This window comes from Triticum aestivum, chromosome 4D (genome assembly GCF_018294505.1).
Source record: "Triticum aestivum cultivar Chinese Spring chromosome 4D, IWGSC CS RefSeq v2.1, whole genome shotgun sequence".
In the NCBI taxonomy this organism is placed as follows: domain Eukaryota; kingdom Viridiplantae; phylum Streptophyta; class Magnoliopsida; order Poales; family Poaceae; genus Triticum; species Triticum aestivum.
Window position 1 is genome coordinate 515,188,797 of NC_057805.1, and position 16,256 is coordinate 515,205,052.

At 43.1% G+C, this 16,256-nt stretch overlaps 1 protein-coding gene across 1 annotated transcript; it reads right to left on the minus strand.

Moving 5' to 3' along the window:
- Positions 1 to 3,732: 3,732 nt before the first annotated feature.
- Positions 3,733 to 6,083, minus strand: LOC123099241 (remorin). The gene is made up of 5 exons (XM_044521415.1): positions 5,704 to 6,083; positions 4,831 to 4,863; positions 4,642 to 4,729; positions 4,328 to 4,409; positions 3,733 to 4,237 (listed from the first exon to the last, which is right to left on the minus strand). Exons 1-5 carry the CDS (start codon positions 5,825 to 5,827, stop codon positions 4,037 to 4,039), a joined length of 528 nt encoding a protein of 175 aa, XP_044377350.1. The 5' UTR covers positions 5,828 to 6,083; the 3' UTR covers positions 3,733 to 4,036.
- Positions 6,084 to 16,256: the final 10,173 nt, after the last annotated feature.

Genomic DNA, 16,256 nt, shown 5'->3' on the forward strand with positions numbered 1-16,256 from the left:
AAAACCCAGGTTATCCTGCCTTTTTAAGTCTGCCACTCCGCCCAGGTTGACTGGAATGACCCGCCGTACTTTTAACAGTCAATCTTATATAAGACCGTGAACTTGTCAAAGTTAAAATGACGATTGGTCATGTGAGGCCCGGCTTGTAAAGTTTGTATGAAGGTTTAACTCAGTGGCTGTGCGGCCCTTTGAAAGCACTTGAGATTTAGGCTTGGCGGCCTATGAAAGCCTTGTTTTTCTGCTTTATTATTTTTTCTATTCGAACATTTTTGGGTTCATCTTTGTACCATATTGACATATGGTTTAAAAACCGATTCAGGCCATGTAGCCTTAATTTCTATCGCTCATCTTTGAGTATATCCATGGTTTTTTGATAACCCAGCCTGGCTTTGGACTATAAGTCGCCAATATATGATGATATTAAATACTTGGAAGCATGGTGCTCTAAGTTTTGGGATATTACCCCTTGCTGCATACGGCGTTGTAAGCCGGCAGAATATGACAATTAAACACAACATTATATGCTCAATCTTTTGGGTTGTTACCCTTACTGCACTGGTATGATAAGCCGGCAGTGTGATCAAATATCACAGGTATGATATTTTTGTTATGATTATATATGGTTATGTTTAAACCGGCCCTGGTCATTAGCTGTTTTAGTCACCAGTAGTTTTATATTGGGTATTATGACCCGCCCTGCAGTAAACCGCCAGGGCACTTGTGATCTGTTTGGTGCGTTTGCAAAATTGTTCACGATTTTCAAAATAGTTCATGAATTTGAGAAATGTTCATGATTTAAAGAAAGTTCATGAATTTAAAAAAATGTTCACGGATTAGGAAAAGGTTCATGAATTTTGAAAAGGTCCACAAGTTTGAAGAAAAGTTCACAGATTTGGATTGAATTGCCAAAAAAGACCACATTTCAAGTTCATGTCCGGATTTGCCACCACATTTCTTGGGCACCCAAAAATCTACCGTTTTCTTTACTAATTTTCTCAATCAACAACAAATAATCGATTTGGGGCCAATTAATTCAATTTCTGACATACTGGGCCCACTGAACAGGTCTACATGGCACTAAATGGTCAACACTGTCTGTTGACCGTTAAGTTGAACAGAGGGCCCACCTGTCAGCACTGTCATCTCCCCCAAACCTTATTCTCCTCCTCGGGGGAATTCCAACGAACACCTCTATGCAGCGACGTGAGTCGACCATGGCGAGGCCGTTAGCCACGGTGGCACGCGTTGCTGCCGAGCTGTGGCCATTGGAAACCCCAAGGCGCGACTGGCGGGCTCCGGTGCCGGCAGCGCCCCATGCATGAGGCTCGTTGCACGCCAGAGGTGGGGGCGGACCTCATCAGGCAAGGGCAGGGGGAGGATCTGCGTCGTGGGATCTACTCAATCTAGTGTGGGGCAACGCGGGCGAGGATGCAGTGTTGTGGATCTCGTTGGCACGGGGAGGGAGAAGCGATGGAGGAAGGTGGAGGGGTCAACATGAGGGAGAGGAGGCGGGGTGGCAGTGGAGAGAAAGGCGGCGGGGCGGTGTCAGCCTTGAGCGAGATGAGGTGGGGCATGGTGGATGCATGGGGATTTGTTTTAATAGTCAACAAATGGTGTTGACCATTTAGTGCCGTGTGGACCTGACCATTGGCCCGTTATGTTAGAAATTGAATTAATTCGCCTCAAATCGTTAGTGTTTATTAAGAAAATTAGTAAGGAAATCGGTAGATTTTTGGGGCGTCCAAAAAATGTGGTGGCAAATCTGGACATGAACTTGAAATGTAGTGGTTTTTTGCAATTCACTCACGGATTTGAAAAGAAAAAAGAAGAAAATGAAAAAAAATAACAAGATAAAAGAAAGAGAAAAAAAAGAAATAACCGGTTGATGGAACCGGTGGGAAAAAAAAACCAGCCAGGCGTATGGGCCGGCCAGATAGGGTGCGAGCGCGAACCAACCTGTGGTTGGATGGTTGGTTAGAGGGACTGTGGTATCCCCAGCCCACCAGCGTTCCAATCCTGGTGCTCGCATTTATTTCTGGATTTATTTCAGGATTTCCGGCGATGCGCATTCAGTGGGAGGAGACGTTCCCGTCGACGACGATTTTCCTACGGTGACTTCGTAAATTTCAAGATGATATGCCAGCTCAATCTTTCGGAGGTGCTCATAGGGGTAGGGTGTGCGTGTGTGCGTTTATAGGGATGAGTGTATGCGTGTGTATATGAGCGCTTGCGTCTGTACTGTGTTCACACAAAAAAGATAGGGTGCAAGCGCCCTACTATCTCAGGGACCTGCTATATGGCGCCAGACGCACCGGAAGCCTAGGAGCGGCCGCCCCCCCCCCCCCCCCCATATTCCCCCGAGTGCCCTCATGGGCTGGCCCATTGCGGGGCGGGAAAGCGGGAAGCCCCTTTGTTTTACTAGGCTTTTTTTTCTCTGTTTTAAGTTTTTCTTTTTGAAAAATAATTCAAGATCTCAAAAAAAGTTGTAAATTGTGAAATGTTCGTGAATATAAAAGTTGTTCATGATTTGAAAAATGTTCAGAAAATGATAAATGCTTACGGATTCAAAAAATGCCCACGGTTTCAATAAAATGTTTGTCTATTAAAAAAATGTCTACAATTTCAAAAAATATTAATAAATTTCTATAAAAAATGTTCACAATATTCAAAAAAATTCCGGAATTTCTAAATATGTTCGCAAATTTCAGAAATGTTGAACTTTTTTTGCTCATTCAAGAAGTATTCATGAACTCAAAAAAAGTTTGTAAAAAGGAGAAAAAGTACCTGAATTTCAAAAATTATTCCCAAAATTTAAAAAATGTTCACATGTTCCAAAGAATTTACGCAATTTCAAAAAATGGCGTAAATTTTAAACATGTTCAAGATTTATTATTTTCCACGAATTTACAAAATATTTTCATGAATTTGTTCGTGATTTTAAGAAATCCTTATGATTTTCGAATTTGTTTCATGATTACTAAAACTATTCATGAATTTGAAAAGATTTTTTCAAATTAAAAAATGAAAATAATAGGAAAAGAACAAATAAATAAAAAATGGGATATGAAAAAATAAGAAACAAAAATAAAAAGTAAAACAGAAAAATAAGAAACAAAAATAAAAAGTAAAACAGAAAATGTTCACATATTCAAAAAGTAAAATAGAAACTGTTCATGTTTTTGAAAAGATGTTAACATATTCAAAAAGTTCTGTGCAAAAAAGAAAAAGAAAATAATAAAGAAAAAAAATGAAAACTAAAAACGAAAAAGAAAGAAACGATTAGAACAAAAAACTAAGAAAAAAACAGAGAAAACCGGTTCAGGGTAGGTTCTAGATCCTTACCAAAGCTGGTGAGGAAATATACCTTGAGATGGGCCGGTCCATACACTGATCGTGCGCACTCGAGGGCTGCGCGCCAGCCAATGGCAATGGGAGGGTAGCCAGGGTGGGCTCTATGATTTGGAAATAGCTTTTATGCCATATACCTTAGGAGAAAGGCTAAAATAATTAATTAATTAAATATATATGTACAGTAGCACTGCTGGCCCACCCTGACCAAGTTGGCTAGGTCCGCCAATGGCGCTAGGTCGCTTGTGATGCAAGCGATCAGATAGGGGGCGCCCTATCGCGGTAAGCGGTAAATACTCTTCTTCGTAGGGGCGAGTGTTCCAGAAGGAACACACATCGGAGATTGGAGATCTTTGTGCTTCATTTCAAATTTCAACAAAGAAATGGGGCAAATAAAACTGTATTTATTAAATACTACACATTAACAGATGCTTCGACGAACAAAACTTACATCGAAAGAATAAATGTATCAATCCATCAGGCCTGCACTCCTACGCTTATACACAGCTTCCTTACAAATTTAAACAGATATCAAACCTTCCAACAGCAAAACACACACATGGCTTCCAAAATACATGTACACACACACCACTAACAAGTCATGCACGAAATCTGTAAGTAACAATCCCAACATATGTACGCTCTGTAGATCAAGAGTGCCGATGATGCGTTCCTTGATACACGGTCATCATGCTTTCAGGAGCCCGAAGAGCTTCGTTGGGGCCTCGCCTTTCGCACGGTACTTGGCGGCCATCTCCTCCGCCATGATTATCTCCTCACCTCGCTTCGCCTCCGCCATGGCTCTCTTCTCCTCAGCCGACTTGTGGAGCATCGCGAGCTTGTTCTTCAGCTTCTCCTTGTACGCGGCTTTCTTCTTCTCCAGTTGCTCCTGCCATGATAAATAGTGACCGTTAGTGAGCTGCTAGTTTTAGTGCAGATTACAGTGACAGCTAGGAACTTTGTCATCCTGGTTGCCTACCTCGAGCTTTTTCAGCTCGGCCTCCATCTCGGCTTCCTTGGCATGCTCCCATGAAGTGATGAAGGACAGATTCTTGGCAGCCCTGATATATCGTTGAAAAAGTTAGCGGCAGATGGTACAGTATGTTGGTGAGTGTGGAGCATCAGCTCTTGTAGCAGACATGAGTGGTACGCATGTTGAGTGCATTGTAAGATAGATCCTCATTAAATCTAGCCAAAGGTGATGTGCCATCTCAATCATATATAGTGTACTGATAGTACTGGTGATTCTTGTTACTTTTAAGCAACAGACAGTTGGGTGCCATGATTAATCACCTGTTCTCGGCTCTCGCCTTCTCGCTCTCCTCCCAGGCGTTGATCAGCGTCGTCCTCTTCTCGGACATTATCTTGGTGAGATAAGCATCTGAAGAAGGACAAAATGGAACGTTGTGCACATTAAGCATGAGTCGAAGACTTGTGGGCAGGGTAAAGTGAGTAATAGATTATTTTGATCTTCTTTTTTACCTCTTTCAGATGAACCTCTTGTACCTTCAGCATCTGGGGAAAAGGAAGAGAGATGTCAAGAATTTTCAGCAAATTATTGCAAGTCGTTTGCAAATGATGATTTGGATTGCTTAGTGTGGAACCACTGTGACTACTTATTAGGTTGTTATTCGTCACAGTGCTTAACAATCAATACAAAGGGGCAAATTTTGCACCGTCACATATTGCTTCCTCTTTGAGGAATCTTGAATTTGCTCTCCTTTAAATTCATTGCTTGAAAAAGGGGAAATTGTTCTTAAAAATCCTTTACAGAGAGAAGAATTGAAGTAAAAAAAAAGGGTTAGTGGTGTTATCTCATACAGAATCATGATTGGAGTTGGACTTATGGGAAGTGTAAATTAAATGAGAGGACCTAGTAAACGTAAACATAGACCAAATAAAACCATATGAACCGGTAAGATGAAGACAAAACCATATACTAGTATATATATAAAAAAATGTTCATATACCTAGAACAAATAAAACCATGAGAAGTGGTGATACGAAGATAAAACATATCATAGATAATTACTCTCCGTCTCTCCGATCATCTAGCTACCAAGAGCCTGCCCACCTATTTTAATTTTAATTTCACAGTATGAATTTTAATTAAAACTGGTCCACTTGTAATTTCACACTATGAATGAAGAAGCAGAAACAAGATTTTCCAGAGGACAAGTATATGACAGGAGGATTCTAATTAAGAAAAAGCATATGGCAAGGACAATAATACACAACTACAACTCCAGCTGGTACAGCTAGGCATGGAGATGGACAGACAGACAGGGGCCCTTGCCGGGAGATGAGCTCCTCCTACTTGCAGCTGGTAGAAACAGTAGTTGCATGCGTACGTACCCTTGACGACGGCGACGATGGCCTTGGAGTTGTCGGGCACGGGCACGATGGCCTTCTCCTCGGCGATGTCCTTGGTGGCCGTGGTCGTCTCCACCTCCACCTTCTTGGCCTCCTCAGCGGCCATCTGCTCTGTTGCTAGCTTGGAGTTCGATTCGACCAAGAAAAGGCCTCGGCGATCGAGATCTCACAAGCAGCAGCAGCTAGCTTAAGCAGCTTATAACTCGCTGGGTGGTGGCAAGGAGGAAGATGAAGGCTTATGTTCTCTTCTTGAGCTGATGGATCGGCCGGCTATATATGATCTGTGGGGAGGGGGGGAGAGAGAAGAAAGGTAGACGGCCGGAGAGACGGGTTGAGAGCACTAGTGGCAGCTAGCTAGCTACCGTTGTAGTATCATAATCAATATATGGTGGCTTGGCTAATTGATTATCAAAAGAAGTGTAGAATCAAATGACGGGCCGGCTGTTCCAGGCTGGGGTGGGCCGGGTTCGCCAAGCAACAATATTCATATTCATGTCACACACGCATAGCCGTGCTGTTCATTCGTCCTGGCTGTTCACTGTTGGCGTTCAAAGCTTTTCTCTAAGTTTTGCGTGTGCTGGCCAAGGAAGAAAAATAATTAAGGCAGCAGAATCAAGCTAGCTAGCAAGATAGCGAGGAGCGCACCGGTACGGCGTTGGTGGCGGGTGCATGCATGTCAATGGCGTCACGGCAGCTCATCTCAACTCTAGGACTCCGGTGGCAATGCCAACAAAGTACGTACCAACCATCGCCGTCGTCGGGGTGGGGATGGCCCGGACGGACCGGGCCTGCATGCTACTTTGGCGAGGACAGCCGCCAGCTCGGGTGTTCCAGGTTGCCATGCATGCATGGGCCGCTTGATGACAGCCACTTGATGCTCCTACCAGGATATGGATACCACGCCTTGATACGTAGAGCGCACACATGCACAATGATGCGTCGTCGTTAGTGATGGAAACCTTTTTCGTCGATCAGGTTGCCTTTTCGCTCTCATGAGCGAGAATCATCGACGCATGATTAGTTTTTATTATACTAGGATATTTAGCCAGCCAGGTACTAGTTAGTTAGTGCTAGTTGCACCAAACTAACAATTAATGCAGCACTATCTGTCAACTTTTTCATGATATATACTCCAGCTAGTTGGCTCTGGAATATACCCCCTCCGTCCCATAATGTAGAGTAAATAGCATAAAACTACTACTTTACAGGCTATGGTTTCAAAAAACTACCGATTTTTAATTTTTCTCAGATAACTACCAAATGGGTGGTCGGCTGTTTCAAAAAACCCAAATCGCTGAGTGCTTATCAACTGATCACGATTATGACAGGTCAGGTCCACACCTAAACAAAGCGTTAGTTTGACTGACATGTGGGGCCCACATGTCAGTGTCTCTTCTTATCTTCCTCTTCTCCTCTCTGCCTCCCTTCTCCTCCACTCTCCCTGCTCGTCAAGAACAGCACAGAACCGCCATGGCCGCCGACCACACTCCACGCTGCCGTCCTGTGCCATGTCCGGCCGCCGCCCTATGCCACTTCGAGCCCCACTCTGCTGCGGTTGATGGTAGGAGCTCGCCGGACCTCCTGGTGGCAAGGTGGAGACGAGGAGGCATACCAGAGGCTGGCGACCCTGCCGCGCGCGCCGTCTGGAGTCTCCGCCGCGCGCCATGGGGCTTCGGCAGGGGTTTCCACGCTGCCGCGCGCCATCGGGAGGCGCTGAGGGCCGCCGCGCCGTCCGCCATGGAGCTCCCCTCGGGTCACTGCGCCGTCGCCCGCCATCTGGACCTGCTGGGGGTCGCCGCCCGTCATGGGGTCACCACAGCTCGCCGCTCGCCATGGGGTCACCACGGCTCGCCGCCCGCCATGGGAGCCGGCGCAGAGAGGCGGCCACCGGCACTGCGGCGTCGTGCAGCACAGGTTGGTGGGGGCGTAGATAGGCAGGGAGAGAAGGAGGTGAGGCAAAGGAGCAACCAGGGTTGAGCCCCGGTGATCACCGGCGGTGGGCGCTGAGCGGCTCGCCGGCCGGAGGAGGTGACGTCGCGAGGTTCGGTCAAGATAGCTCAGGGGCGAGAGGAGTAGCGCCATGGCTGCCCTGATCTGGAGCAAGGACCTGATTGCTTTTTTAAATTTGTGTGAGGCCCACCCCTAACGGTCAAACAAACGGTCAAACAATCAGAGCTCTTATGCGCGGGGCCGCCTTGTCATAATCCTGATCAATTGCTAAGCACCCGGCGATTTGGGTTTTTTGAAACAGCCGACCACCCATTTGGTAGTTATCTAAGAAAAATTAAAAATCGGTACTTTTTTGGAACCATAGCCTGTAAAGTAGTAGTTTTATGCTATTTACTCCATAGTGTAAGACTTTTTTGATACTAGAGTAGTATCAAAAAACGTCTTACATTATGGGACGGATGGAGTAACAAACATATACTACGTACTAGTATATACTATATGCCTTGTAGAGCTAAGCTAGTGCATGCCCCCTGGCGTGCGTGGATCATTAGCCAGCCAGCTAGTATAGCTAGCTGCTGCTCTCCTCGCTTTCTCCAAAGTATCCCCTAAACAAATTGACCAGTCCAACACATTATAAGATAATTAAGCACCAAGGGGAAAGCGTCGGTACATCTCTACGTGCGTACCTACGTGAGGCGTGAGAGAATCTCAGCTATGAACCGGGGGCCGGCCGGTTTAATTAGGAACGAAGCAATATACGCACATCAGCATCATCAGCTGAATTAATCAGCGTCCTCGCAAAAAAATATATAAGAAATCAGCGTAAGCTGTTTACCTTCGTTGTGCGTGCGTGCGGTGGCCGGCGACAGCGACGCTCGACGGCCAGCGAATCGGAGCTGTACGTGTTGGCCTAGCTCCGATCCGCCGCTTTTATGGCGCGGTGCCGCTTGCTGTTGGTTGGCACGGGCCCCTCCCTAATTACACTGTTATTAGGAGCCATGTCTCTGCTTAATTAATTAGAGCCCACCCTGCATGGCTACATATGATCGATGTGGGTGCATAGGATAAAGGTGTGGCTAGGTCTCAGTCGACTCAGACTTCACCAACTCACAGTCTACTTAGTATGTAGGAAGAAGAAAGAAAAAACTAAAAAAGGAAACGATCGTACGAATATCAATGCAAGATCAAAGAAATATGGCATCTACTGAGACATAATAAAGTCTCGGTCCAACTGAGACTTGGCAAAACTGGTAGGATAAAACACAAAAATTCGACCAAGAAAAACTCAAACGCCGATCCGAACATTTTTCAAAAATTCGAACACAAAACATTTTTTTCAAAAAAAAAAACGTGAATGTTTTATCAAACGTGAACAATATTTTTTTTCACAAATTTTGAGAAAACTCAAACATTTTTCAACACACAAACGAATTTTGGAGACGCGAACATATTTATTAGAACAGAAACATTTTTAAAACTACCCAAAAAACTTAACAGGAACAATTTTTCAAATTCAAAAAAAAATTTGGAAACACGAACAACTTTTGCAGGCGAACATTTTCTGAAACTCCAGAACAAAATTTGAAAAAACGAACATTTTTAAAAATTTGCAACAATTTTGGAAACGGAATAATTATCAAAACTCCGAAGAAAACTTGTAAATAAGAACATTTTTTGAAATTTGCAAACAAATTTTGGAACAGGAACATTTTTTCAGACTCCCAAACAAATTTATGGAATTTACGAACATTTTTCAATTTGTTAACAAAATTTGAAAACATGAACATTTTATGAATTTGTGAACAAATTTGGAAAGCTGGAACACTTGTTGAAATTCCTAAACATTTTTCGAATGCAAACAAAATTTTAAAACATGGAAATTTTTGAAAAATAGAAACATTTATTGAAACTCATGAAAAATTTTTGAAAAACAAACATTTTTCTAAAATATGCGAACAAATTGTGCAAAGTTGTGGAATTTTGAAAAAAATAAAGAAAAGAAACAGAAACTAAAAAAAGAAAAGAAACAGAAAATGAAAAAAAGGAAATAAAAAACAATAAAAAGCCGAAAAGAACTAGAAAAAAACGATACAGAAAAGAACTCGGTTCAGGGAACCTTTTAGAAGGTTCCTAAAACCGGTTGGACGCACTATGTATAAGTGGGCCGGCCCATGTCGGTCGCTCGCAGCGCTCCTCTGTGCGATTCCTCGACAGTTCGCTGCAGAGAGCGGCGAATAGGATTTTCCGTTGGCGACGTGCTCCTCACCCAGCAGCATCGTCGGACGCCCGCGACGAGTTGTGAGGCAGCAGCTGAAACAACCATGGCCACAAAATCGTAAATAGGCATATATAAGCCCAATAGGCCCAGTTCATGTCTTCCGGAGCAGCCCCTACTTCTCCACGCAAGCTCGTACGGGACGAGAGAAAGAGACTCACGCATCCAACTTTTCTTCCCCGCATGTATAGAGTGAGAGAGACACGTGTAGAGATTGAAAAAGAGTTGGAGATACAACACGATCAATTCCATTGCAATCAGCGGTGTACATATACACAGGATGAGCAACTCTCGACGCTCAACTAATCTCTACAATAAGCTATTAGCTGAGTGGAACTAGGAGATGTGGGAGAGCTAGCTAAGAAATAAGAATAGGGTGCAGCTGTTACAATTCCAATGGAATAATATACTGCCTTTGTAACTTTTTATAAGACATTTTTAGAGTCTATGACAGTCAGTGTCAAGAAAGTCTTATATTGAGTTACACAAGGAGTAATATACATGCATGCACACGATTCAGCACCACGGACAAGGCGGAGTTGCTGCAACCACAACACCCACATGTTGGAACCAACCGATGAAGAGATGCAAAACGGCAGAAGCTGAATCTTCACAGGCAGCCGTGCTGCAATTCCGACTGCCCCGCGGTGAGAGGCGACAAGTCGGCAGTGCGGCTGAGCACGCGGCGGTGCTGCAACAGGAAGGCGAGGCGGTTGTCACGCTGGGGATTGGCGGCCATGAGCAGTGGAGAGAAAGGAGGGGATGCACGACGTGTTTTACCTAACGAGGTGGAAGAAGACCAATTCGGGGCTGCATCCAATGGCTAGGAAGGGGCCAATCCGACCATAGCAAGCAATTCCTGAACGGCCGGCCCTAATGTTGGCCTAAAGTATATCGGCATCTTGCCGCTGGCTAATCCGACCATAGCAAGCAATTCCTGAGCATTAATTCAATTTTTTCCCACACATCTTTGATCGGGAGATGGTGGAACTGCTAGCGTGTCGACGGGCGATCCTCCTAGCTCGAGAGATGAACATACATAATCTATATATATCTATATCTATATCTATACCTATTAATAAAAGGACTATTGCTTCTTATTACCATGATTTCGTCCGTTTTTGGTCTCACCGTCAAACGTCCGTCCGTATGGTTCATCCCGTATGTTACGCAATGTGGTACTAAACGAACGGTTCGTTTTTGCCTCCCTATGTAGCACGTCGACGCTCGCTGCATTGGGGCTGCTTTGGCCTGGCCCATCCCTGTGCAACTTCCCGGCCCGTCATTTATGCCGTCATCAATTTGTGCTAGCCCACAAAGAGGGTCCTTTCTACAGTCAAAATAATCCCACATTGCTCACTTACATCTAATCTCGCCGGTTTATATACGTACGACCAAGATAATCAACAAGCCGCCCTGAAATCGGGAAGGGAACGAAGGAAGGGAAAAAGGACACAACAAATGGCCCGAATCAACAAACGCCCATGAACTTTAGAAGGAAGGAGGGGCTGGCGGAGTAGGACGGAAGAGAGAGAGGGGAGAGGAGGGATCAGAAAGAAAAGATCAAAGGGAGTGGGAGAGAGGCGCAGCGACGGAGCTCACTCACCTCGCCGGCGGCGCTGGAGGGAGAAAAGGCCGAGCGATGGCGAGCTTTATGGAGCAAGGAGATAAGGCCGAGCGCTGGGCTAGCTAGATGCTGCTTTGTTTAATCGAACTTGATGGCCGCACCGATTAGAAGCTGCTGGTTTTATGGATCGAGTACTACTTGGCTGCTATTTGTTTGTAGGACCATGGTTTTTTTAACACTGTAGGACCATGGTTTAATGTTCATGAATGCATTAGTATTTACACTAATTAAAATACGTGTGACGGAAATATTAGAAAGAAATATTTATTAAAGGAAAAATGGTTGGCGCGGTCGGTGTGCTCCTATTGCTGACGACAACATATGAACAAAAGAGCACCAAACAACGTAAGCACTTTACTGTCTAACCGGTTATCTTATCTTCGAACTGGGTAGGTATGAAAATGAATTCATGATAAGACGAGGAAGAATCTAACGGATAGAGAGATATAGTTTAGTACTTTCCAATATCACGTGAACTCTGAAATTTATTTTATACTGTTGCAATAAACGGGGTCTTTTGCTAGAACACTTCTGCCAATAATTTGAACGCGGGTAATCAGGGCCTAAAAAGGATGGTGCTCTATCAGTTCCATTTGTTCACTAAGAGATAAATACGCAGATAGCTGGACCCCGGTTATGGAATATGCAAGACATAGAAGGAACCCGGTTTCATAACAACCAAAAAACTGTTTCCAATTTCTCGATTCCATAGAAGCCCAAAGAGGTGCATATGGTACCCAATGTCAAAAGCAGGTCACATTACACCTATTGCTAATCCTAAATAGAATGTAACAACGTAGGGATTTCTATGTAAACATAGTATCGTATTTTCATAGGCTCGAATGACCCCTTCTCATAATAAGAATGTGCACGGTCTGGTTCGGAATGGAATGAACTTATAGTCTGATGACCGAGTCGTTTGCATGATTATAAGTTCATAACCCTAGCGCCCATTCCGTAAAAATTATATTTCATTTCCCGCTTTGAAATTGCATTGTACATCTTGATAAGTAACTTTAGTGATTTGGTTTTGCATAGATTTATAAAAAGATTTGCTCACATTGAGCATCATGTGAGTGGTAATTATGCATTTCGAAGAAGTTATTTTCTTGGAAAGCAAAGGTAGTAGATTTTGATCCAAACCCAGTAATATAAATTTTCTCAATTGCTTGTGCAATATATGGAAGTGGCATATATTTGATTGATAATCTGGTGAAAACTTTATAAGACAATGTCACATGTATATCTAAATCGTATCATTTTCTATTTTTTTAAAGATCGGCATTGCATGCCAGCAGTTTCACACCAAAGGAAAGATAAGGTAGGCAGAAGCGGACTGGACGAGGTAAACTATCGAGTACCACACAAACTCTCAACTTTTTTTTATAATATCCATTGCAAAACAAGGGATATTTTGTATGCACAATTTTCATGAACAACATATGTGTTTTGCACATAATCGAATACACATCAATTGTTCTCCCATTGCAACGCACGGGCATTTGTGCTAGTCTTATCTTAGAGACGGATTCTCAGGCGGTGGTGAGAAAGATTGTGGGCGAGCGAAAGGACCTCTCGACTAATGTGCAACTAGTTGAAGAGGCGAAAGATTTTAAGAGTTTAGGGTTGCTTGGGGGCGGCGTTGGGCCAAATAAAGTCGCACATATATTAGCTAGGAAAGGTTGCATGAACACGTAATGTAAAACTTGGCTACATGTCCCTCCGGATTGTGTTAGCTCGGAGGTTACGTCTGATCTAGTCATGAACTAGGAATAAATAGCAAATATTTCCCCTTAAAAAAATGCATCGACATGACTGCGCGAGCCCCCTTACCTATACTAGCCTGTTACAAGCGCACAATAATCCTACAACTACGGACGACGTTTTAAGGATCTTTCCAACTATTTTTCTTCCCCTCAAAATGCTACGGCGATGCTACCGCCAACCGGCGGATAACCGAGAAAAATTGATCGTCTCTCCGATCATTGGATGGACACGGTAATGACCTTTGCAACAAGAGTGGTGTTGCAGTATTTTCTGTAACAGAGGTCTTCTTGCATGATTATTTTTTCGAGATTTTTTGTTTTGAGGCTGAACAAGGCCCTTTTGCAACGAGAGGCTTATTGCAATTGCAACATCCCCTTTGTTGCAAAAACAAAACAATCTCCGGTCGATCGTTTTCTCAAGCATGCCATCGCGGCCAGTCCACCGTCTTTCCATCGCTTGTGCTTGAAGTGAGAGCCACACGAGCAGTGCTACCGCCTCTGGCGACCACCACAAAAACTCGTGCACATCGCCATCCCAAGTTCTCTGTTCTGGCCATCCCCGAGCGCCGCTATGACTGGCTTCCTCCCTCCATCAACAGGCGCCGCCTCCTCAGATTCTACAACTCTTGCCTTGCTCGGATCCGATGGTGTCTGGTGAAATTCGACGCCTAGACATGTGCCTCGTTCACCTCCGATGACGCAACCACTTCAACCTGCCGCGTCGCTCGTCGGCCCGCGACAACCGCTGTGAGATCCAATGTGCCCGCCGACGGAAAGTGGTTGTGGTCGTCGCCGCGTTGCGAGGACGCCACCGCAGGATCCAGCCTCCGCCGCACGTGGTTGGTCTGCAACAGAGGGGTGGCTGTGGTCCGGCCTGCTGAAACACACACCAATTTGCAGAAAGTACTATGGTATAGGTTACACCCAAGCCACTCGATCAAAGTTAGACCCGACGGCCAAAAAGGGGATCGATGTGAGCAGAAACATCAGTCGGTGCGTATTTTTGTTTTTTCAATATTTTCTTTGGTTTTCTTCGTTTCTTTATTTGTTTTCTTCAGTTTTTTGCTCATCTTTTTGTTGGTCGTTTGTGTTTTTTATTTATTTTCCTTTTTGACCGATTTATACATTTTTCTGGGTACAGAATGTACATTTTTAGAGAAAACCCGAAATATGTTTCTGTTACATTTTGCACATTTTTTTAAATAGATGATGTACATTTAAAATATACATAAAATGAACGCTATTTCGAATATGCAGGACATTTACAAAATACACATTGTACATTGTTTTAATGGCAATAATTGTTTTTTGACTACACAAACTTTTTTTACATTGTACATATATCTTTTAATTTTCCGCGGACATTTTCTGGAAACACTTGGATATTTTTTAAAAATGTCCCGGACTTTGTTTTAATGGAATAGCCCTGTCCTCTCTACGGAAAAAAATATTTTACATTGCATAAATAATTTTTCAATACCAGGCATATTTTTTTGAATTGCCAGAGTTTTTCTTTAAAATGACATGTACATTTTTTAAGCGTTCGAAACATATTTTTACAGTGCACAATTTTTTTTACATTTTACGGAATTTTTTTAAATGCCACAAAACATTTTTGGACAAGTGAACATTTTTAAAAATGTAACATAATTTTTTTGAACTGCTGATCCTTTTGTACATTGTATAAACACTTTTAAAAATGGCACGTTCATTTTTGTTAACCACCTGACATATTTTTAATGTCACAAACATTGTTCGTACACATGATTAACCTTTTTCAAATGGGTGTTTAATATTTTTCTAAAAATTATGTAAAACATTTTATGTAATATATATGGGGAAATACATCATACCAGCCAGTGGTAGTTACCGACATGTCTCATATAGTATCACGTGGTAGTATATATGCCACTTTATCATTCTATATATGTATATTATATCTAAGATTTCTCAAAGTGACCTATATGAAAAAATTGCATGTGACTGCAATTTTTTTATGTATTTTGAAACTATCTTCATATTTGCACACATAAAGTAATATAACAGAAAACTATCATATACTACCTAAATAGTGGGATATATGCTACCCAAATAGTCTTATATACTACATACTAAACATACACACTCTCGGTTCTGACAGATACTACATACAACATATAAAACTCACGGGAGGATATTTGGTCTTTCCTCTTCCCTCTTTTTCATTTCCTCTATATTAGATGATCACTTAGTACTTCCTCATATAGACAAACTGAACCACGCACCACGGTTTGTACAACAATTTTGTAGGCTGGCAAAGTGACAGGGTGACAGTCCTCGGCCCAAGCACACATTTCCAAAAGTGGCAGGGTGATCCAAAAAAGGAGAAGGAATGTGAAGTAGAGATTGTTATATGTAATATACATTTCTGTATTTGGTTGAGAAGCTATTATAATTTTCTTGCCAGACTTTTGTTTTCATTTAAGTAGTATCCTAAAACCAATCTTATCATCATCGATCTACAAAATGATATATTAAATGGCTAACCTTGCGGAAGGCAGCTAGCGCATGAAACGCCCCCTTTTAGTCCACAAGATAAGCAAAAAGCCATGCACACCAGGAGGCGTGGGTAGATCCATATATCTTATGCCAGCTTTTTGAGCAAAAGCAAACGGGTTGGAAGATCATGTCGCACATACTTAACTACACCGGTCCACGACGATCTGAAAAGTGAGTAAACCAAGAAATTGATGTATATCTCCAAGCAAATGACTGTGGCGAGTGTTTGTGTACATACAAGCATGTGTGTGTGTGTGTGTGTGTGTGTGTGTGTGTGTGTGTGTGTGTGTGTGTGTGTGTGCATGAATTGTACCGGTCCCTCTTATGCATGCGGGAATTCGGCGTTGGTTCACGCCTGCCCCTTTTGCTCGGTGGTAAC